The 20,173-nt window shown below is 42.3% G+C and overlaps 1 protein-coding gene across 1 annotated transcript in view; it reads left to right on the plus strand.

Moving 5' to 3' along the window:
- Positions 1–20,173, plus strand: part of LOC128730465 (TLD domain-containing protein 2) — a 54,230-nt gene that overhangs the window by 20,214 nt on the left and 13,843 nt on the right. The window contains exons 3-15 of the mRNA XM_053823511.1: positions 403–474; positions 7,225–7,331; positions 8,057–8,350; positions 10,007–10,943; positions 11,322–11,946; positions 12,010–12,155; positions 12,635–12,769; positions 13,556–13,695; positions 14,702–14,737; positions 15,585–15,747; positions 15,824–15,965; positions 16,039–16,095; positions 16,380–16,457. Of these exons, the coding sequence (XP_053679486.1) occupies positions 403–474; positions 7,225–7,331; positions 8,057–8,350; positions 10,007–10,943; positions 11,322–11,946; positions 12,010–12,155; positions 12,635–12,769; positions 13,556–13,695; positions 14,702–14,737; positions 15,585–15,747; positions 15,824–15,965; positions 16,039–16,095; positions 16,380–16,457 (2,932 nt within the window). The remainder of the gene's footprint in view (positions 1–402; positions 475–7,224; positions 7,332–8,056; positions 8,351–10,006; positions 10,944–11,321; positions 11,947–12,009; positions 12,156–12,634; positions 12,770–13,555; positions 13,696–14,701; positions 14,738–15,584; positions 15,748–15,823; positions 15,966–16,038; positions 16,096–16,379; positions 16,458–20,173) is intronic.

A 20,173-nucleotide genomic window follows, 5' to 3' on the forward strand; every position in this document is an offset into this window, starting at 1 on the left:
TTCACTAATTAGATCAAACTGCCTTTAAGAGTGGTGGGGTGGCTTATGGCAATGTTAAGCCAAGCGAACTAATTAGTATCTAATTTTGTTTGTTTGTACGCGACGTGTGCGAGGTCAACATTTCGTGTTTTAAGTTTTTTTTTTGTTACTCACGGTCGTTTATCTTTTTCATTTTATTAATTTTTCATTTCATTTTGTTTCGTTTTACGTTTTCTTTTTCTTACTTCCGTCCCTGCTCCATAATGCTCCATTCCTGGCACTTCCTGATCCGCGCGATCGACTGTGCTGCACTCTAACGGCACGCACCTGAACTATCCTCGTCCTGTATGCACGAACGATGCCATTTCATCAACCCCTCCTGACTGTACGCGCCAATTCACACTCACCAACCTGTTCGCACAGGACTCGTAGAGCTAGTCAGGATGTGATACTATCAAAGAGCTCCGACACACTCAGTACTCCGCCGTACCGAAGGTTAGTTGCATTTTTATTTTATTATTTACTTTATGTTTTGTTGATTTATTATCCTTAACTTCCATTAACGAGCGTGAACCATAACTCACGGCATCCGTCCACGCTTGATTGAGTTCTTCGTAAGTTCCGTTTCACCATAAAGGAACGCTCTTACGCTTCTCGTGTATTCGCGCCCCACAAAGAGTTCGATTGATCGATTGGATTTTAACAACACCGCAACCCGTCAGCAACACCGGTGTGAAGCGTGTTCACGGACCTCCCGAAAACTCAGCAAACTCCGCTAGCCCAGGTGTGGCGGTTTTGATAATTTGTGATCATAAATTCGTCTTACAAACGCTGCACGCCACCACCGGCACTGTGTTGTTTGTGCGATGCCGCGGTTCGGTGCTTCCGGTGGCATTAATAACACGCAGTACGACCGCCGTTGAACTACTGCGCGTGTCGTTTGTTTTGGTTCACGTGAGGTCGCACCGGAGGCTATTTTCGGGTGGCCAGCGCGTTTTGCGAGACGCGGTTGTTTAAAAGTCTATTTTTATCTGTCATTCCTCCGGTTTTGCTTGCCCCACAGCCCCACAGCATGATTCATTACACGAATTAAACCGAGTGGCCCTTTACCAGGCCCTTACGGTGATGATGGATGGTTTACTGTATCGGCTAAACAACAACAACAACAACAGCATCAACCACCCGTCGTCGGTCAAACGGCGTAAACTTGACCTTCTCCAGTGGGAAGTGGTTTTCCCATCGAACAGATTCGATTGAGCCTTCGGTGCAGCCGTTAGCCATCGCTTTGACGATTTATCATCTTCTTTTATGATTCGCTGGCCTTCCTAAGCTAGGCTAGCCTGTTTTAACCATCGAAGAAGCTTTTATTGCGCACCACGCTTGCGAGATATCGATTTATTGGTTGCACAATTAGATGTATCACTAGCGCCGAGTGCTGCTGATGGTATAATGTTTCATCCATATATGGCTTCAGGTCTGCGGCGCCACAATATATTGTCTGTTGGTGTGTAAAAAAATCAGATACACAACCAACGTTAACAAAAGGCATGAATTCAAGACGGCATATGCATCTGCCACCGGTATTTTTGACAGCAAAAAGGCTTCGTTAATTTCGATGCTAGAGAAGCATTATATAGTGATAAATGTTTTCAATCAATCGAAGGACATTCCACTAAACAATGCCATCGAAACAATTCGTGTGTCAGGTGCATTGCCTTGCTTCATTAATTCAACCCACTTTCGGGGCCTAACGTTGTACTAATTAGCCAAAGTCATTGTCCAAATTCGATTTAGTGTCACCCAAGGGCACATTTCGTAATGAGCGTTACAGTACGTGTCGGGTGCACGGTTGCCTGAAAAATGTTCAAGTGAGTAGTGTAACTAAACTACCTCCTCCAAACTCTCGGTTAAAAGTCGCGGCGTATTTATTTTACTTTTTGTTTTCTTTTGGGGGGAATCTCTGAAAGGCACCTAACCTTGACACGCGGCAATCGCACGGGGTGCGTAACTGAAGCTAATCCAAAACAATTGCAATCGCCGGCATGTAAAATAGGTGCCGTTCGATTTGGGAAATGGCACCACACGCTGCCAGCGACCTTCGTCGTTTGTTTTCTCGTTACATGATCGGCTGACAAAACATGGCCCCAGGGCCCGCCACCGATCACCGATGCCACATGACTAATTGTTCGGCAATGCGTGATGTTTCGAAATACCACCGCGGATTGCGGTTGCTATTCGGGGTCGATTCGAAAAGCGCTCAAGCCGTTACATATGTGCCACTCGATGCCGTTGCTGGACGTATTTTAATTTATTTTGTTTTCGACAAACGCGACAGAACCGGGCCGGTTCCGTTTCGAAACCACATCCATCACAAGGCACGCCGAATTTGCATTTCCCGGATAGTTTCGACGCGCGTGAATCACGCAGGTTCTCCTCGGCGGGTTTAGCAGTTCTAACTGAAAGTCTTTCCGCCGTTGAGCCCTACAAGGGCTCGCCATAGTTATTCGATAATCATCGTGCCAAGCCTTTGGAATGGTTGATGGCGGCCATTGGCGGCTTTCCATGGTGCTTAAGCGGATGAACTGAAGGTAACCGAACGTACAAAGTCCCGGTTTCGCTCAAGTGCAGTCTCTGACGTCCCTGGCAAGCCAATCCCTTATTGGAAGGAAATGAAGGGGAAGGAAAAAAAGTCAAATCTGAATTTAAACCTTCTGCCGTTTCGTTTGCCGTTACCATAACGACTGACGTGTTTTAGCACGTTCTTTTGCACAATCCGGATATGGATAGCAATTATTAAATTACGTCAGAAGCCTTTAAAATCATAATTTTGCTAGTCGTTGCTGAAGCTGCTTTTCAAATAAACTTTTAAGCTTTAGGTTAAATGTTAAACTTGTGACTATACGAAATGTGAAGAGCTGATCATCCCGCCATTATGCGGTGCGTAAAGAAGGTCTCTGATAAGTTGCATTTCTTGTTGTATTTTGCACATGTTTTATGTTGATTCCTGACGGCCATGGCGACAATTACACTTGCTCTCCATCGAGCTCCATTCGGTTGGCAGTGATTGAGTCGTATGCGGCCTAAGAAGCGACTGCAATGTTTTCGCTTTCGCATGCATGAATGAGCCCTTTTTCAGGCCTTGATGGAGCGAATGGAAATCCGTTGAGGCTTAAGCGTATTTGGTAAAAAGCTCCAATTTTGCGAAGATATATCGTCCAAAAACAGTTTGGTGTCTTTCAATGGCTTTTTTAAGGACGAAAGCGAGCACTACTTATGCACGGTTCATCAACCAATGTAGCGTCTAATTTATATCTACAATAAAAAAGTTTAGCGTCACCGAAAAGGTGAATCGGCCCATTATTTTTTAAGTCAAAGTTTACTTCATCCCTTCACTCCAGGCGTTTTGCCTTGAAGAAGCACATCACCTTGATGGTAAGGCAGAAGTGCATGACCGTCGCTTGCTGAAACTGTTGCTAACCGTACCAAAGTTGAACCCAACCGCAATCTGCCAATCAACGGAATCCTGGCTCAACTATTAACCGTTTCCATCCGATCGCGTGGCTGCGGTTGAGTCGAGCTTCCGTCGAATAGAGCAAACTGCCATGATCGATTTTCAACTGACTTTAGGAGGAAATTGTTCAACGACAGTTTTCCCCCTGCTGAACCATTTCTCGGCCCTCGTTTGTTGCTCCACTTTCCGAGGAAGTTTTCTCTTGCTATCTAGGAAGGAGAAACAGCACGTGTCTAGGGAAAGCACCGCTTCTATCATGAAATGATCCATCTTCTGAGCCGAGATGGCATGGTGAATGAGATTCACCTTTTCCGGAAGGGTTCAATGTCACCCCCGGGCACAGGGGGGTTGTGGTTTCGATTTACACGATTGCCCACGGTAGGGCTCAATTTCCGGCCATCGTCCATCGGTTCTGATCCGCAATCCTTTCGTTCAGTGGCCACAGGGACACATTGACCACCGAAGGGCGGGTGTTCAGATTTGCGCATCGATCGATCGGGGTGCTTTGAACTTGAAATTCTTCATGCACTGGAACGGCCGCGCTCACACACGCACACGAGGCAACACGTGTGCAAGCGCCACTGAGCAGCAGCATGCCAAGATTGCAATCATGCGGAACAATCGCAACACCACAAAAACCCGTACGGGCCGTACCCGGGTTAGCTCTCCTCAGTTCGTTCGAATCGGCGTTGCTACGGTGCTGTTTTTGTCCATTTCACTTTTTCAGGCGATATCGCCTTGCGATCTAGCTACTATGTGCTCCAAATCGGATCACACACGGATTGACAGATTTATCGTGCATAATTTAATTATAAGGCTCGCGCGCCCATCCGCATCACCCGCGAGCGAACCGATCGATACGATCGCCGTCTCTCTCGGGGTGGCCTCGAATGGAGCTGACGGCTTGATTGCTTTTAGCGTCAAACGATAAGATCTTTCTTCTTAATCAATAGCCCTTCGAGCCTCTCTGCTGTTGCCCTCCGGCTAGCCATGAGTGGTACGAAAAAAAAAGCAGCTTCCATAGACCTCAACAACCTCTCATCCATTTAGACTGTCACCGGGTTTTGTGTGGCGGCGTCCACTCGCGACTCACTGGCCACATTTGTCATCCGTTCAATACCAGGTGTTGCGCTTCCGCTGCAGGTCAGCACTTCCTTCACGCTGCGTGGATGCATATGCCTTTATGTGCCTATCGGTTGCATTAAATCGACTACGAGACACCCCGAGCTTCTAGAGCGCCCTCTCTGAATGTCCTTCACCGGAGCAACAGCAGTAGTAGCACCCCTCCACTACTGAGATCGTGTCAAATTTGTGTTATAATTATCTTGATTCACGCCACCCGCCAGGGTGCTGTGTGTTGCCCTTCCTTGGTGCTCGATGCCGCAGAGTAGTGCTCCTGGCCAACACACAGTTACTGTCATTCACTCCATTAAAAGCGTGTGCACGGTGTGCGGTTGGTCACCCCACAGTACAGCGCTTTCAAACCGCCCCTTTTTGCCGTTTTCCTCCCACCTTACCGCCAAGGGTTTTCTCTAAGGGAAGCCGTTGCGTGCCTATGGCGATCTGTGGAGACCAGCGTTTGCGGCCAGCTTTGCCCCGAGACCGGCGAGACCTGCGAGAGCGCACGACAAGTTAATCGACCCTACCGGAAGCATAAATCTGGTTTAATGTGGTGCAAAATTTTTCCTTGATGGCCACGTATGGGATTTTCACTGTCCCCCCGCGTGGATGACCGCGAACGGACGCTATTCGCCACCAGGTCACTGGCTCAAGTCTGTCTAGCTGGTTGGTGGGGCACGGTGCGATTCCTAGCTCTCGCTGTTTGCGATAAAATCGAGCGATCGCTCAACGGACCGGTAACGTTTATATATAGGTTAGACAGATAGCGAGCCCTGGTGGTGATCGCGTTCAACGACCAAACAGCCATGGAATAGCTGGCATTTCTCTGGACAACTGTCGTTACTCACTTTGCGTCAGCCAGCGTTGATTTGCGGATGAATTTTGCTACTGATTTTTTGCTAAAATAAATGGGAAATTGTTGTTTAGGATGGGCGTCCCAACTCACCCCAATTTTAGTTTCACCCTTTCTCGGAAACTCTCGGCGATCATATGGACTAATGACAAACGCCACACCGGGTGCTTTTAGAAGGATGCTCGTCCAATAAGGCGATGCACGATTGCGAAACGCTCACGTGCCGTATACGAGTGCATACCGCTAAAAAGGTGCAGCTGCGATGAAGTACCCATGCAAGCGGTGCAATCAATGTCAACCGAGAGCCTGTCAACTCCGTGGCTGGTAGGTGTTAGTTGCTGTACAATTTCCGCACAACACAAACTCATTAGATCATCTTTGGTGCTAGCGAGTTAGATAAAAGCATACGGCTGTCTACCCATACGCATATGAACAAATACTTTCCGGCTCTAAAAAAATCGTTCGATCGGAAACATCAAACCGGACGGCAAACCGAAAAGCGGTTATTCCAGTTGCAGACAATCCGATCGGCCTTCAGAAACTCCGGAAATACACGCGTAGCATACCCCCAACGACACCTGGAATTTGCTGTAAAACGGAAAAGAAATTCACCGCATAAAAAATCGACATAAAAAGCCAGCCCGAGAACCAAGTTTATTCATGCGAACAAAACAATCATGACAATGGGAACACGCAGTCAACAACACCCTGCAACAATCCCGCCCCGAGTGAAACTGTCTTCCGTTGCCGGTTCGGGTGGCTAGAATCCTGTTTCCATGAGCCACTTGCATTGGACAGGGTGTAACTTGGGCTGCTCGTGATCACGTGCATGGCCGCTGATCAACTGGTCACGAGCAATTATGTGAATTCTGTTCCAAAAGTGCAAGAGGTATTGTCGGTACAGATGCCCTACACTACTAAACGATATCAAGATACATAATAATTGAGAACGTACGAACGTCTTTGGCCACAATGATTATGTAATTAACTGGCTGCTGTACCTCTCTCTTAGACTGGCGCCTAGAATAAGATCTTAATTCGATACGTAAGAGTGCTCATTCTAGTAGCAAATTACGCTAATAAACCAACTTTGATGACCAAAAACTTCATCTGATCCTCTTAAACTTCTTAACAGAAAGCCTCCGAAGCAGTTATTTCGTAATGTCACGAAAAAAAATCCATTATAGTTTTTATAGATAAATTATTATCAATTTACTTCTTCTCCCCAATCGATACCTATCCGAGAAAGTAGTGTTTAGTTAGTAATGTATGTACTGATATACTTTGATCAGATAAATCATGATTGAATGTTATCAGATGTGCTGCCAAGGTAAGTTTAAGTGTATTCCAATGTTTCCGAATATTTATATGCTATAAACAAATGTCGTAGCGCTTCGTTATGTAGTGGCATGCAACCGCAATGTTTGCTTTTCTTAGGCGTTGATAAATTACCGAGCACGTTCGAAAATGGCGCCAGGAGACGTGTCGTTGTAGCACTTTTCCTGTTATTTTACCAGATTTATATTGCTTTCCGAAAGGCTTAACGGATTCTTAACAGCACTTGCTAAGCTGTTAAAACGAACGTTTATCACCTATTTATGTGAGTTATAGTTTTTTTACGACTCTCCATCGTCCAGAGCAGCCATAGCAACGTGGCTCCTGTGTACCTGTTGGTTGATAAATACCAACGATTTTTACTCACGTGATCCCTGTGTACTGATGGATGTTTTTCTTCCTTTCATTCTTTTCTTCCTCTCAACAGGAGCAAATCCAGGAGTGTCGATCATGGACTGGCCGCTCCGTTCGATTTAGACTCACTACGTTCGAAGGTCGAAGGCAGATTCGAAAGCATCGATCGACTGTCAAAAGGTAATATACATTTTATAATTTTATGTAAGTACTCAAATTTCAAGTATTTAGTACTCAAATGTAGCAATTTTTGTAAAACAAATTAATGGAATAGTCTGGTTTCTGCATAAATCAGCCAGAGAAATGAAAGAGTGAGTACATTGTTTATTTTTCATAGTGGAAAGTGGCATACGCTCGCAGTTCCGTAAACCGTGGAGGACACTTCCGAATGCATAAGAAATAAAAACCTTCGCGTATGAACGATGCGCGATCTTCTGACGAGAGTGCACTGTTTACATTTTTGGTCTCTCAACATTGTATCAAGCAAATATGATCGCGATATAGAGACAGCAAGTGCTCGTGTCAGCAATTTTGTCAAATCTCTCGGTTAGCAGATGCAATAACGTTTTCAAATTTCAAACAATTTGAAGTGTTTGTGGAGTGAAGACGTCTTTGTGCACGTTCATGCGTGCAGCCATGGAACGAACGATACAAGATGCTTCGTATGCATCGAACAACAGACAAATTTTTATATTATGTCGCCGGGAGAAGCCGTTTCTCAAATATAACTACATAATTGTGTATGCCACAAGTTTGGCTGAGTGTACACCAATTAGCATTGATCCGTCGTATAGTTTATTAAAATTTTCTGCTTCAAGGAAACGAGGTTTGAGGAATCTCAAATTTGTAAGCGAAATATTTGAAATATAATTTGCTAATTATAATTTTTTCTGTTTTTCTTGTAGATGGTGAAAAGAAGCGATCGATGCCTACAATACCTACGATTACGTACACAGTGAAGGACAGGGACACGCTGACGTCCGTTGCAGCCCGTTTCGATACGACCCCATCAGAGCTGACTCAGCTGAACCGGTTGGCCAGTTCGTTCATCTACTCCGGTCAGCAACTGCTTGTACCGGACAAAAATGCCAAACCGAACGCGGACGGTGAGTCCGACACCAGCACGGAACGTTCCTCGAACAGTCCCACCGACGTCCGCCGCAAGGGATCGCAGGAAGATTTATCACAAGATGAAAAAGGTAATAACCGAAAATGTATTGCCGAACACAACAACAACATCAATCCTGATACGAAAACATTTAATTTTTGATTACTTAACGTTGGACATATTTTCTTAATTTTTGAAAATATTTATCGTTTGACTGCGTTCAACTGTGGCCAAATGGAATATACTGTGGCTTTTCCGTTTGACAGCCGCTGCTGTCATGACGTTAGGGTTTGTTTTATTTACGTTCTCGGTCTCCGCTGTTTTCTACCAGCACCATCTGTTCATAAGATACAAAAGTACATTCAGCGTGTTGCAGGAGCATTTGTTCGTCGTTTCTATCTAATTTTGCCTGCTATAACAGCAGAATTAATGGATCAAATGTGTAGAGTCGTCGTTATGTGCTACGTGTAATATCATTTGCACAACACGGCATGCATCATTCATGGCTACCGCGAGCAGTATAAATGTTTGAACAAATGTTGAAGACAGTAGTGTTTTATAAAAATGGAGGTAAGCTCTTTGCGCTAATAATGTGGTAAACAGCACCAGTGATGATAAATATCATAGCAAAGAACAGCTGAGTGCATTGTTCCTGTTGTATACTACTTATCTAGGAACGGAAATGTGTTCATCCCCTGTCGATTGGGTCAAAATGATTGTACTGGTGCAGTGCAGGGTATGAAAGGAAATTTAACTAGTAGCTTGGCGTTGAATTGATGCTAATCAAACTACTTGGTATGGTTAGTGTTACTAATGTCGTACATAGCATGTAACCCGCCAGTTCACATTCTAACGTCATAATTTAGCCTGCGTTTTAACATCACATATTAAAGTCCTTTACCTTAGCTACACTACCTAGCTTAGCTTATAAACATATTCGGCTGTGTTGAAAAGAAAATTTTCACGCGCGTTTTTAAATCGTCAATTGATATGCATTTGAACTGTACCATGTTTGGACATTGCTTTAGTCGAGAATCTTACCATATGACGAGAAGAGTATGACGACGAAGCAAATTACTATATCGTTTAACACTCACACTGCAGGCACCATACCCCATTTGAGGCTAGATGTGTTAATTCACCATTCTATACATGTGCCACGCACATACACCCGTTCAGCAACCGGGTGACTATCGCGGTGTCAACCATCCGTGCATGTGAAGTTTTGATAAGATCGTGTATGCACAAACCCTCGCATTGACTATATAGTGTGGCACTGCGACAGATGCGAACGGCGACCCGTGCGTCTCTAACAGAAGTTTTGAAGAGAAATTTGCAATCAAATGAGTTCGCGATTGAAAGTTTCTGCTTTACACCGTCCATGCGTTGTCGATCGAAATACGCGTGAGCGCGGTGTTGTTTGAATAAGGGCTACTCACAATGCAATCGTGGACTATGGATTTCGGTGCTACGTTTTTGCGTGAAAAATTGGCAGGTGGGTTGCCACCGGTATGGTAGTTTGTTCTGTGCTGGTGTTTACTTAACATTGACGACAGCAAAATGATATTCCTTCATTACGAGTGTCAGCATCCGGTTAGCGATACATTTTACAGAATGATTGAAATTACCAGTTTTAACCAAACGACGAAGAAAACCAACATACATGAGTGTGGAGAAACGTCTCTGAAGTGTTTTTTTTTTGTTCGTAAAGAGTTAAAGTAAAAAAGGCATCTTTTCCTATTTTTAGATTTGCTGGAAGGACTACGTCCCGGATCTCCAAAACCGGGCCACATTGAGCGTATCGCGTCGCCGAATACGCAAAGCGGCGGTGGTACCGGCGGTGGAGGAGGAGGTGGATCATCCGGTACTGCTGCCGGAGGAGAAGACGATGATCCTGTCACCATTCAGCGCTTCTTGAAGATCAACGTGCGGCACATCACTGATGGCCAGGGTGTGGTCGGAGGCGTGCTGCTTGTCACACCAAATGCCGTCATGTTCGATCCTAACGTGTCGGATCCACTAGTCATCGAGCACGGTCCGGAGAGCTACGGCGTGATCGCACCGATGGAGTTCATCGTAAATGCGGCCATATTCAACGACATCGCTCACATGCGTGTGCAAGGTGCGGCCGGCAGTATCGAATCGACAGAGAAGGCCGAAATTTACCATCCCCCGCCGGTGGAGAAGCCGTGCTCGCGCTGTGACACTCACTCACCGGGCAAGGATTCGCTCCTCGTGAAGGACGAAACGTTCCCCGAGCTGGGAGTTGGGTCGGTTGAAGGTTGCGACGATCAAGAATCGATCTGTTCGAGCAACGAACGTGACGGAGATGCTTTCCCGAAGGCGTTCGAGCGAGACCTCGTAACGCCCAACAATTTACAGCGTCTACACGGCGATTCGACGGAGAGCGGTGGTAGCTCGGTAGAACCGAAAGCACCTTCCACCGAACCGCCAATGTTTTTATCGTACGAACGCGACTCATCGCAATCCCATACGCCCAGTTCGCTCGATCACAGTGGCGGCGTTGGTGCCGAGCAGCAGCAGGGCCAAGGACAGAAGCAGGCAGGCGAAAAGACTGACCAAACAAAGACCAACAGTATCTTAGAGGACCCCACCATGCGCTCCCTGGAGGAGCGACGAAGAAGCCTACTCGACCAGCACTGGGCAATCCCCAGCAAGGACAGGTTAGAAATACTCTGCGCTTCCTGGTTTGCACCTTTCATCCTCATTAGCAGTACTAATATTGTTTGCAGTCAATCAATTGTCTAGTGAAATTTGTTAACAATTTACCTATTTAACTAATTACCACTCACCCTTTTAACACATACAAACCTTACTGAGGCGAAAATAATCTATTTAATTATTCATTGCAAGTATGCTTATGATATTATTTGAACTCAAGTCTCACACCGGCGGAGGAATTATTTCGGTAACAATAGGAAGCTGTTAGAAATTTCACTACAACATTTTTTGTTTATACTTTCATGTTTTGCTTTTGTTTCCATGTTTTGTACACCCCGCATTCTTCATTTTGTACCCATTGTACCCATTGTGGAAAGTAGATTAAAATGCTATTGCGATCAATCGTCATCCCGAAGATCTCTGGACGATGAAGAGGCAGCCAGCACGGGTAGTGCTGCAACTGCAGCATCTTCCTCGACGACCGGTGCAAACTCGATAAGCGGCGTCGCTGGTGTTGCAGGACATCATGCACCAATCCCGCCGATCGCCGAAGCCATTGGTGATGGGCAGTTGGTGAAGCAATCGTGTCACGATTCAGGCATCGACATCCGCGATCCGGCCCATGGAGCATCGTTGACAACGGGCGGCGGTGCGGCCACCGGTGGAAGCGGTAGCAGTGCGGCAAGCTCAGTTGCCAGTATCCCGATCGTAGCACCCATCGCAACGAAAAAAGTGTACAGCGATGCGGACATTGTGCTTAGCGCAGACTGGGTCCCACCGCTTACGATTGCGCCGACTCATCTGCACGACAGTTCACCGCGTAGCAGCAGTTCGCTGGTGTCCTCGTCCCACCACAGCACGCTGTCGACGGTTACGTCTGATGCCGGTGGACGCAAAAAGACCTCCAGTGTAAGCTTCAGCGTTGATGAACATGATGCCCATGGTCCCACGGGTCCTGCCGGATCCGGATCGATGGACAAAAGTGGTGAAACGAAAAAGAACAAGGTTGGTAACGTTGTCTCTCCCATACATGACGCATCGATTTCATGTTTTTGTTTTCTTTTTTAGATGTTAAAACGACTTTCCTACCCACTGGCTTGGGTTGAAGGATTAACAGGAGAGGGCAGCGGTAGTAGCCACAAGTCGGACTCAATCGAATCCGCACCTAACACAGGCGATTCTAATCAGAGCGTCTTTTCAAAAGTATTCTCCAGGTAAGTGGCATTGCGCTTTCTTAGCTGATTGATAAAACTAGGCGGTATATCTCGATCTTAAGCACAATTTGTTATATTTTTATAATATAATTCTGGACAAAAGTAATCTTTAGATAAGGTAATGCGGCATATAGGTCGTTACTTGTCTGAAATAAAGAAACAAATCTGATGTTTATGCACATTAAGTTTGGTTTGTGAAAAATGGTTTATGTTAATCTTCGCATATCAAAAACTGCGGTTTATTACGATATTTACAACACTAACGACACTTTAAAAACAAATCATTTGTTTCGTAATGGTTGCACATTATCGTCAGTACGATTTTTTGTTACATTAAATTTTTTTTATGTGTTCGATTGGTTTTCGTGGCCAAGCTTGAGTTATTAGCAATTTTGTAAATTGATACCTAACTTCGCCATGTCCTTTTTAATCGCTGGGAATATCATCATCAATAAAACCAAAACTTCAATACAAAAAAGCTCACCCATCACATTGGTCTCGGAGTTGGGCGGGAATTTGTTTTTGTCCAAAACTCCGTCGGAAGACTCCGGAGGCTCACCAGTTCCGCCACTGACACCGCACGAAGCGCAAGCAGGGGGGTCGGTCATGGCTGGGTAAGAATTCGATCAACGTTCTACGACACAAAAATCTAAAAAAGCAAAAAACATACGTACACACTTTTGCTGTTCATTTAGCTTTTTTGGGTTTCTTTACCTCATATATTGAATGCTTTCACCTTATCTATTCTTCATACTACTTATCTATTATGTAGCGAAATATAATTTCAAACTACATTTCCATTTTTTTGATTTCAACAATGTGTGAGCATATGTGTTTTATTCGCAATTGTGGTAAAAGTACCCAATGTTTTTTTTTATTTTAACCATCGATGTAAATAGAAGTACTTGGAATGTTTTGATGTTGTGTCTTCCTGCTTGAAAACTTACTAAAGGATGAATGAATCATCCCTTATTAACATCATTAAAATTAAATCATGAATCGAATCTTATTTTCTAATATTTATTCGATTAGTAGAATATATTTTTTGTTAATCTTTGTTTCCTTAGTCACTGGAGGTGACGTAAACATGTCTGGAGGATTAGTTTCAGTACCACAGTGAGCAGGTTATCAAGCTGTACATCACAGATGTGTCTCTAATTATAGTTTTTAATAATGTCCAAAATAAAAGGTTCAAGAGACTTTCAATTTGCTGGTAGAAAAATAAATCACTTGGTGAAACTCAATACTGCCCTTTTGTTTGTAGTGTATGTTATGTAATAGTCTGCAAACCAATCCTATTCGTTGATGTGTTATGCCTGTAGAGTGTATGCTAGACAGTAATGTACAATGTAAAATTGTTCAAGTGCATCTCGAAACTAATTGAAAACTTCCAATTACAGACGATCATCCATTGGTACATTTATTCGACCGCATCCCTCTGAGGGTAGCGCGAACAAACAGAAACCAGCTCCGCCGAAACTGGATTACCGTTCGATGGTGTCTATCGATGACATGCCAACGTTGTTCGTCAGTTTCGATAGTAAGTATCCTTCATTCGAAAATACACTTCAATGAAATTCCAATGTTCACTTTTTAATTGGATTGTTATGAATTTACTGTTACTTTAGTGATGGAATGAATTTTTAATATAGCTAACAAGTTACATGCTAAACTATTTCGAATTGATTCTATTGTTTTTATATTATTTATTTGTTAATATGATAATCAAAATAGAGTTAACATTGATACTCTATTACACATGTAAAGATGGTTCAACTCTCTTATTTCTTTACCAGATGAAAAATGTTATATTGTATCCAACACCAATTGTTTTTAAATACTCATACAATATAACAAAATGTATTATTTTTTACTTTTGTTTCACGATTTTTGTTGATATTCATTTTGTAAAAATTGCTAAATTAGACACATAGATTATACGTTCAGGTTATTTGATTCAATTCTATTTAAAAGTTATCGCACTAGCTCGTTCTGCAGTTAACATTGTTGATTGATTGCATTTGGAATGTAGTTGCAAATCAATCTATAGATGCTATTTGTAGATTTTTATAAGCACAATTAAACCAACGCATTTTCATAGCAACTCCTTTTCTTTATTGTAATTGATGAAATTGAATAAGTTAGGACCGTTCGCAATTGGGAAGTTCGTCAGACAGAATATAACGATGAAATATTTATACATTGTTCAATTTTACAGGACAGCATTTGTCAAAACCACAAATTATTCCGTTGGTCTCAATTCGATGTTCTATTGATGTTTGATAATTTTCTCTCTAGTTGTTAAGCTATAATGTGAATATCTTTTCACTTCTTTGTCTTTCTTCTTTATCTCTCTGCTCTACGCTCATGTTTTTCTCCCCTTGATATTGTGTGCTTTCCGATAAAACCATATCCCCGTCATTTGTACACAAACTACAAACTACAACTGCTACTTCTACAATTTCAACCAACCAATCAATCATCACTACAACAAACATCTACAAACGATCCAACCACTTCTACATCCGTTGTTCACAATCTTTCAGTGAAGGCACCATTGTTTCCTCAGCTTGAGAAACTTGGTAGGTTACACGCGTGATATTCTGCGCTCATTCGCATCTCATTAAGTCCTTACTCTGTTTTTACATTTGTCGATCCATCCTGTGGCAATATTTTCCTTTAACTACTAAATTTACTATTTTGGGCGTTTTATTTTTGTCACCCATTTGAGTTTTCATCATTCACGTCTCTATCCTTAAATGATCCTGATCAACGTCGTCGTGGTATGTTTCGTGTTCGTCACTTGTTTGAATTTTACCTCTGTACTCATACGTCGAAGTTTTCTATCGTGCTGTCGGTATTTAGTTTTTTCTGTCTATATCTCTATTGTGCACAGTTCAGCGTATCGCATTTTCTTCATATTTAATTCAGCTTTTGTCGTACTATGTGCGACAGCATTCCCATCGGTGTATTTTGTCCACATAGTTGTTTGCATTTTAAAATTATTTAATTAAGCAATTGAGAAATCTTAAATTTAAGCATTTTATGCCAAACTCACTACCTTCGCATGAGATAAAACAAATGTTTGGTTATAATATTTAAAAAAGATGAATATTATTTGGTTACATGCATGTTTCAATTTTCCTATTGGCATTTTTGATATAATGCACACAATTTGTAGATCTGTAAATAATTAAAAAGTTTTTTTTTTACGAAAAATAAGTTTAAAACATTGCTTCTAGTCGTTCAAACGCTACCATTACCTAATATATGATAGGTCTTGCCTTCAAGCATGGTATTGCATTGTTTTCCATTTTTTTTCTAACTTTTATGCATAAAGTGTTCGTAAACGCTGTATGCTGTCTTGAGTTCATTTTACTGTTTCGAGCAATGCATCCATTTCATACTTTCGTCGCTTTCCCGCAATAGAACTGATCCCACGACCAGCACGAGCCTGTCCAGACCCACCGATGTACCTGCGATTGCGCATGGGACGCAAGATCGGTAAAAATTCGCCTCTCCCGACAACCGTGATGTCCTATGGAAAGAACAAACTGCGTCCTGAGTATTGGTTCAGCATTCCGAAAAATAAGTAAGCAAATATGGTAATGCTGACAGAACGCTTATTTAATAATCATGGTTTCGCATCTTTTTTTTTATCATTGCAGAGTTGATGAGTTATATCGATTCTTAAATGCTTGGGTACAGCATCTGTATGGCGAGCTGGATGAGGCAGCCATCAAAGAACGTGGCTTTGAACTCATTCAGATGGACACAGAATGGGCCACTAAAACTGGTAGTCCGTCGAAGGTGGGCTATACATATTGACCCTAGCTGCTTACGATTCTTTTATTAACATTATGGTTATTTTTTCTCATTCCAGGACGGTCGTTCCGCTAGTGAAGGTGAAATCTCCGAGTATACTCGTGAATCATGGGAGGTAAGTTTCTATCATTTTTTTTCTTCTCTATAACAACATAGTGTTTTTTAATGTAAGTGCAAATGATCTCAACTATCGTAAAATCTCTCTGTAATGGACTTCATCTACATTGAGATGACTGCATAATTTCCATAACGCATAGCCACTGCTTCCAAAGGATACGAATGATTAATGCGTCTTTTTCATCTTTGTCTCTCCAATTCCAATTCTTCCTTTATTTGATTTTCTTTATTTAATTCAAATGCCCATCATCCGCGATGTGGTTAAAACATGCGAAACAACAGCTGCTAAAGGCACCGTTCGTTAAAACCTACAATATAATCAAAAGTCAAACTGGATCTAACGATTTGGATGGTTGTGAGGTTAGAATTGTTTAAGCAAAACCTTCTAAATCTTATAAAACATCACTACAAATACCAGATATGAATCGCCACACACTTGCAATATAGAAATTAGCCTTAAATATCTGTATCCTATATGCTATCGTTTACTATTAGTACAACACTGCAAATGTTTCGTACTGTAGTAGTAATATTTTCGTAACACACCCCAAAACGCTCTATATGCTGTTACAATACACCCATTATTGTCCTTTACCTCTCTCTATCTATCTAAGTCTCTGATCTTGCCTTCTCCATATTTGCTCGACTGTAGTGTTGAAAATGTTAGAGATTGTCCAATAGAAATGTAATTGTTGCTGTGTATTGCTCGAATATAGTGTTTATGTTATTCCCTTCACTATGTTATCTCGCCCAAAATCATTTTCGACAGACTGTACAGATTTTTCCCCTATGGCGGAGATTTGTTTTATATCAATTATATAATATTTATTTTATTTATGTAATGAATTGTTCAACTTATCGGTTACTCAAAACGGGCAGTATTGTTTACTCAATGCTCCAAGAGTGTCCAAAAGGCTCCAAACAATTTAAAAACACGATTTATATTTTTAATTTTTCTTTTTTTTCGCCACTTTGTAACATAATTACAAAGATTTCTGATTTTTGCTGTATACCATCAAAAAGTTATCAACTGTTTATTATTTTTATGAATATTGTTCAGAAAATAACCATGAGTCTATGCTAACATCAAACATAAAGCTGAGTTCTTTTTTTTTGTGAATTAACGATTTATGATACAGTTGTCGTATATTTTTGTTTGAATATTTTTAAATTAAGATCGCAGCATTCATTAAATACAAACGTATAGGCTTATGGTTCTAAATTTCATTGTATATTGTTAGCCGTTTAGTGTATGTAAATCTCAAAATTGCTTCCTAAGTTTTCTAGTATGCGTTTAATGTTTAGGCAAATTACTATTTATTTCTTTAGCAATTAGCTTGTTTCGTTATTTCAGTTGCTATTGCCTATGTCATGCTTTCTTTATTCGGATGCTATTGTGCTACGAATTCTTTGCGAATGTACAATTGAAACTGAAACAGGTCTATATGATTGATTAAGAAACAAGGAGCTGATGAACGAATATATATAGATCCTACTACATCACATTAATTACCCGCCTCCAATCAATTTGATAATTTTTAGCATTGTAAAAGTGTATTTTGTCATCATACTTAAGGCTACATAATCCACTGTACACATCGGTAAAACCGGCCACCACGGATCTCTTACAGAATAACAGCTTTCTTGAACCTCGAACGCAATCTTTTAATCATCAAAACCCATGACATAACCTTCGCTCAAGAATTTTTATAAGCGAATGATTAATGTAACCTTGATTGTGCAGAGGTTATCAGAGCTATGTTCCAGCGATTGGTTATTGAATTTTGTGGATGAATTGTGTTGTGATCATGCCAGACTGTTTTCATAATACCATGAAGGCTGCGTTGTGTGTAATTGCTACTACTGATGTTGTGTAACAAAGTTATTGTTGAAAGCTTTTAGCGTATATTTTACTTTTCTTTAAAAATTACACGCAATGCCTTCCACATCAGCTTATAATTCCGAGTCGAAATACCTCCGATTGTTTACACATAATTGCCAGCCAAGCCCTCCAAAAATAGCAGGCACGCAACGTTTCATGTGATTCTCGTCTTATCATGCGAAAAACCTGTTTTTGGGGGGAAATGTTCGTAATTGCCACAAACAACCCCGGCAAAGGAACACAAACACATTAAGTCCTAAAAAAGAGGCATGCCGGCCAATTTTGGGAAGTCTAAAAATAACCACTGCAAGAACAGGTTTACAGGGGATGCAGATGATTGATTCGCACATCCCGTTGTCTCAATTTTGCGCCTTCGTTAAAAAAAATCGGCACTCACATAAGTCTGCACCGCTGGACTGCAGCACACAAAAACAACAGTAGTTTCTTGAAAAGCTGTAGGTTACATTTGATGAAAGTTTCGAGAATATTATGAGAGTACATCAATTAACATACATTTAGTTTATACCATGTTACGAAAACAAGTTAGCGAAAAAATATCCCTCGACTTCCTCAACAAGCGAGTTCATGAGAGGGAAGCCGATATCTTTGACCCCTCTTGCGGTGGCAGCAAACGACACCTTGAGAAGAACGATTTGAAATACGGGTGTCGAGCTTGATCGCGTGACTTGTGCACAATGTCTGATGCCACGTGAACTGTTTGGCAACGCCGTAATATAGGACCCATTCCCCCATTTTACCTTCTTCCAAGGATGTTGGATAGTGCCGTCACGATGTAGTGTCAAGTTGCTGCAAGGACATGTTTGTGTTTGTTATTTTTCTTATGCACGCTCTTATCAGCTTTGCATCCAATCTCTTAATATTTCCGCACGAAAGAAGAGAGGTTTCCATTAGGCTTCAGTCTCCTCTACGTGCAATCGCTTGCTGCAGTCATGTTTGGCAATGTTTGGCTTCCGGTCGATGAAGATTTTTGAACACCAAATATGGCAGCCTTTTCTGTACTTTATGTGTGTGCACAAATATATGCTGCAATAAATCCCAGCAGCGTTGGTCACTGGCCACTTACTGTTGCGGATGACAGGGCACCAGTAGCCTCACTCACGGTTCGAAAGTTACCATCCTTGATCGTCGGAGAGCAGAACTTCTTCCAATCCCCAGCACGCTCGTTTTTCCTGGGTTCCGGCCTTCAGCGAGGCTTCCCGGTCGTTGAGATTGCAACCGGTTGAATCATCGCCAAGGTGCCGCATTCCCAAGCCCCATCAAACTGCCTGTTACTATTAAACGCGACGCAAAATTATGCGTTACTGGCTTGTTTATGTTTTGCCGATTTAGCAAAACTTACATTATCAGCGCACGTTACGTGAGACGTCAGCAGATAGAGTGACTTTCGCGAGATGGTGGTTTACATTTTCAAAATCTCTATCACGTTGTACAAAGCATGTTTCAAATATGGCTGGGTTCAATGTTTGGCATTTGATGATTGTTTCGCACAGCTTGCCGATAAGCTTTAAAATAAAATTAAACATTCATGATGACGCTTTCATCACTTCTGCTGGGATTTATCGCTGGGAAGCGTGCTTCATACATGCAGCAATTCAATTAGGCATGCGTTTTTCCGTGAAATTTTTGTCCCAAACATTTTACGAAAGTTTCGATGTTCGATGGATAATCAACATGAATAGAAAATTCACAACTATGTCGAAACCAACACAACTGGTTCCTACCCAACCAACCAGTCCGTGTAAGGGGATTCCTTCGTGGGTGCTTGTACGACTTGCCACCATTTTTGTCCCTGGGGCGGTTGTACTTTTCCATCGGCAACACTTGCCCACAACGCCCCGTTGTCGCCAAAGTACGCCGCCGGAAACCGGCAACCCGGTATCATCCGATCTGGTTTTCATTAGAGCGGCGTCTTCCGCCATTTCCCATTATCTATTTACGGCATCGGTGTCGAAAATGAACTCACGGAATGGCTTTGTCTAGATCAGGTTTTTGGGGTTTCACAAACCCGTGAGACAACACCGTCAGAATCAGTTATCGTGTGCCGAGGTTTACGCGACGCAATGTTGAGTGAGGGTGGATCGGGGTTTGTTTTTGTTTTGCAACAAACCAGCATGTTCAAATTCTTCCACCGTTGAGAAATAGACGATGCGCGGCGTGTGCCAATAGACGTGTG

The sequence above is a fragment of the Anopheles nili genome, chromosome 2, assembly GCF_943737925.1.
Source record: "Anopheles nili chromosome 2, idAnoNiliSN_F5_01, whole genome shotgun sequence".
Lineage (NCBI taxonomy): Eukaryota > Metazoa > Arthropoda > Insecta > Diptera > Culicidae > Anopheles > Anopheles nili.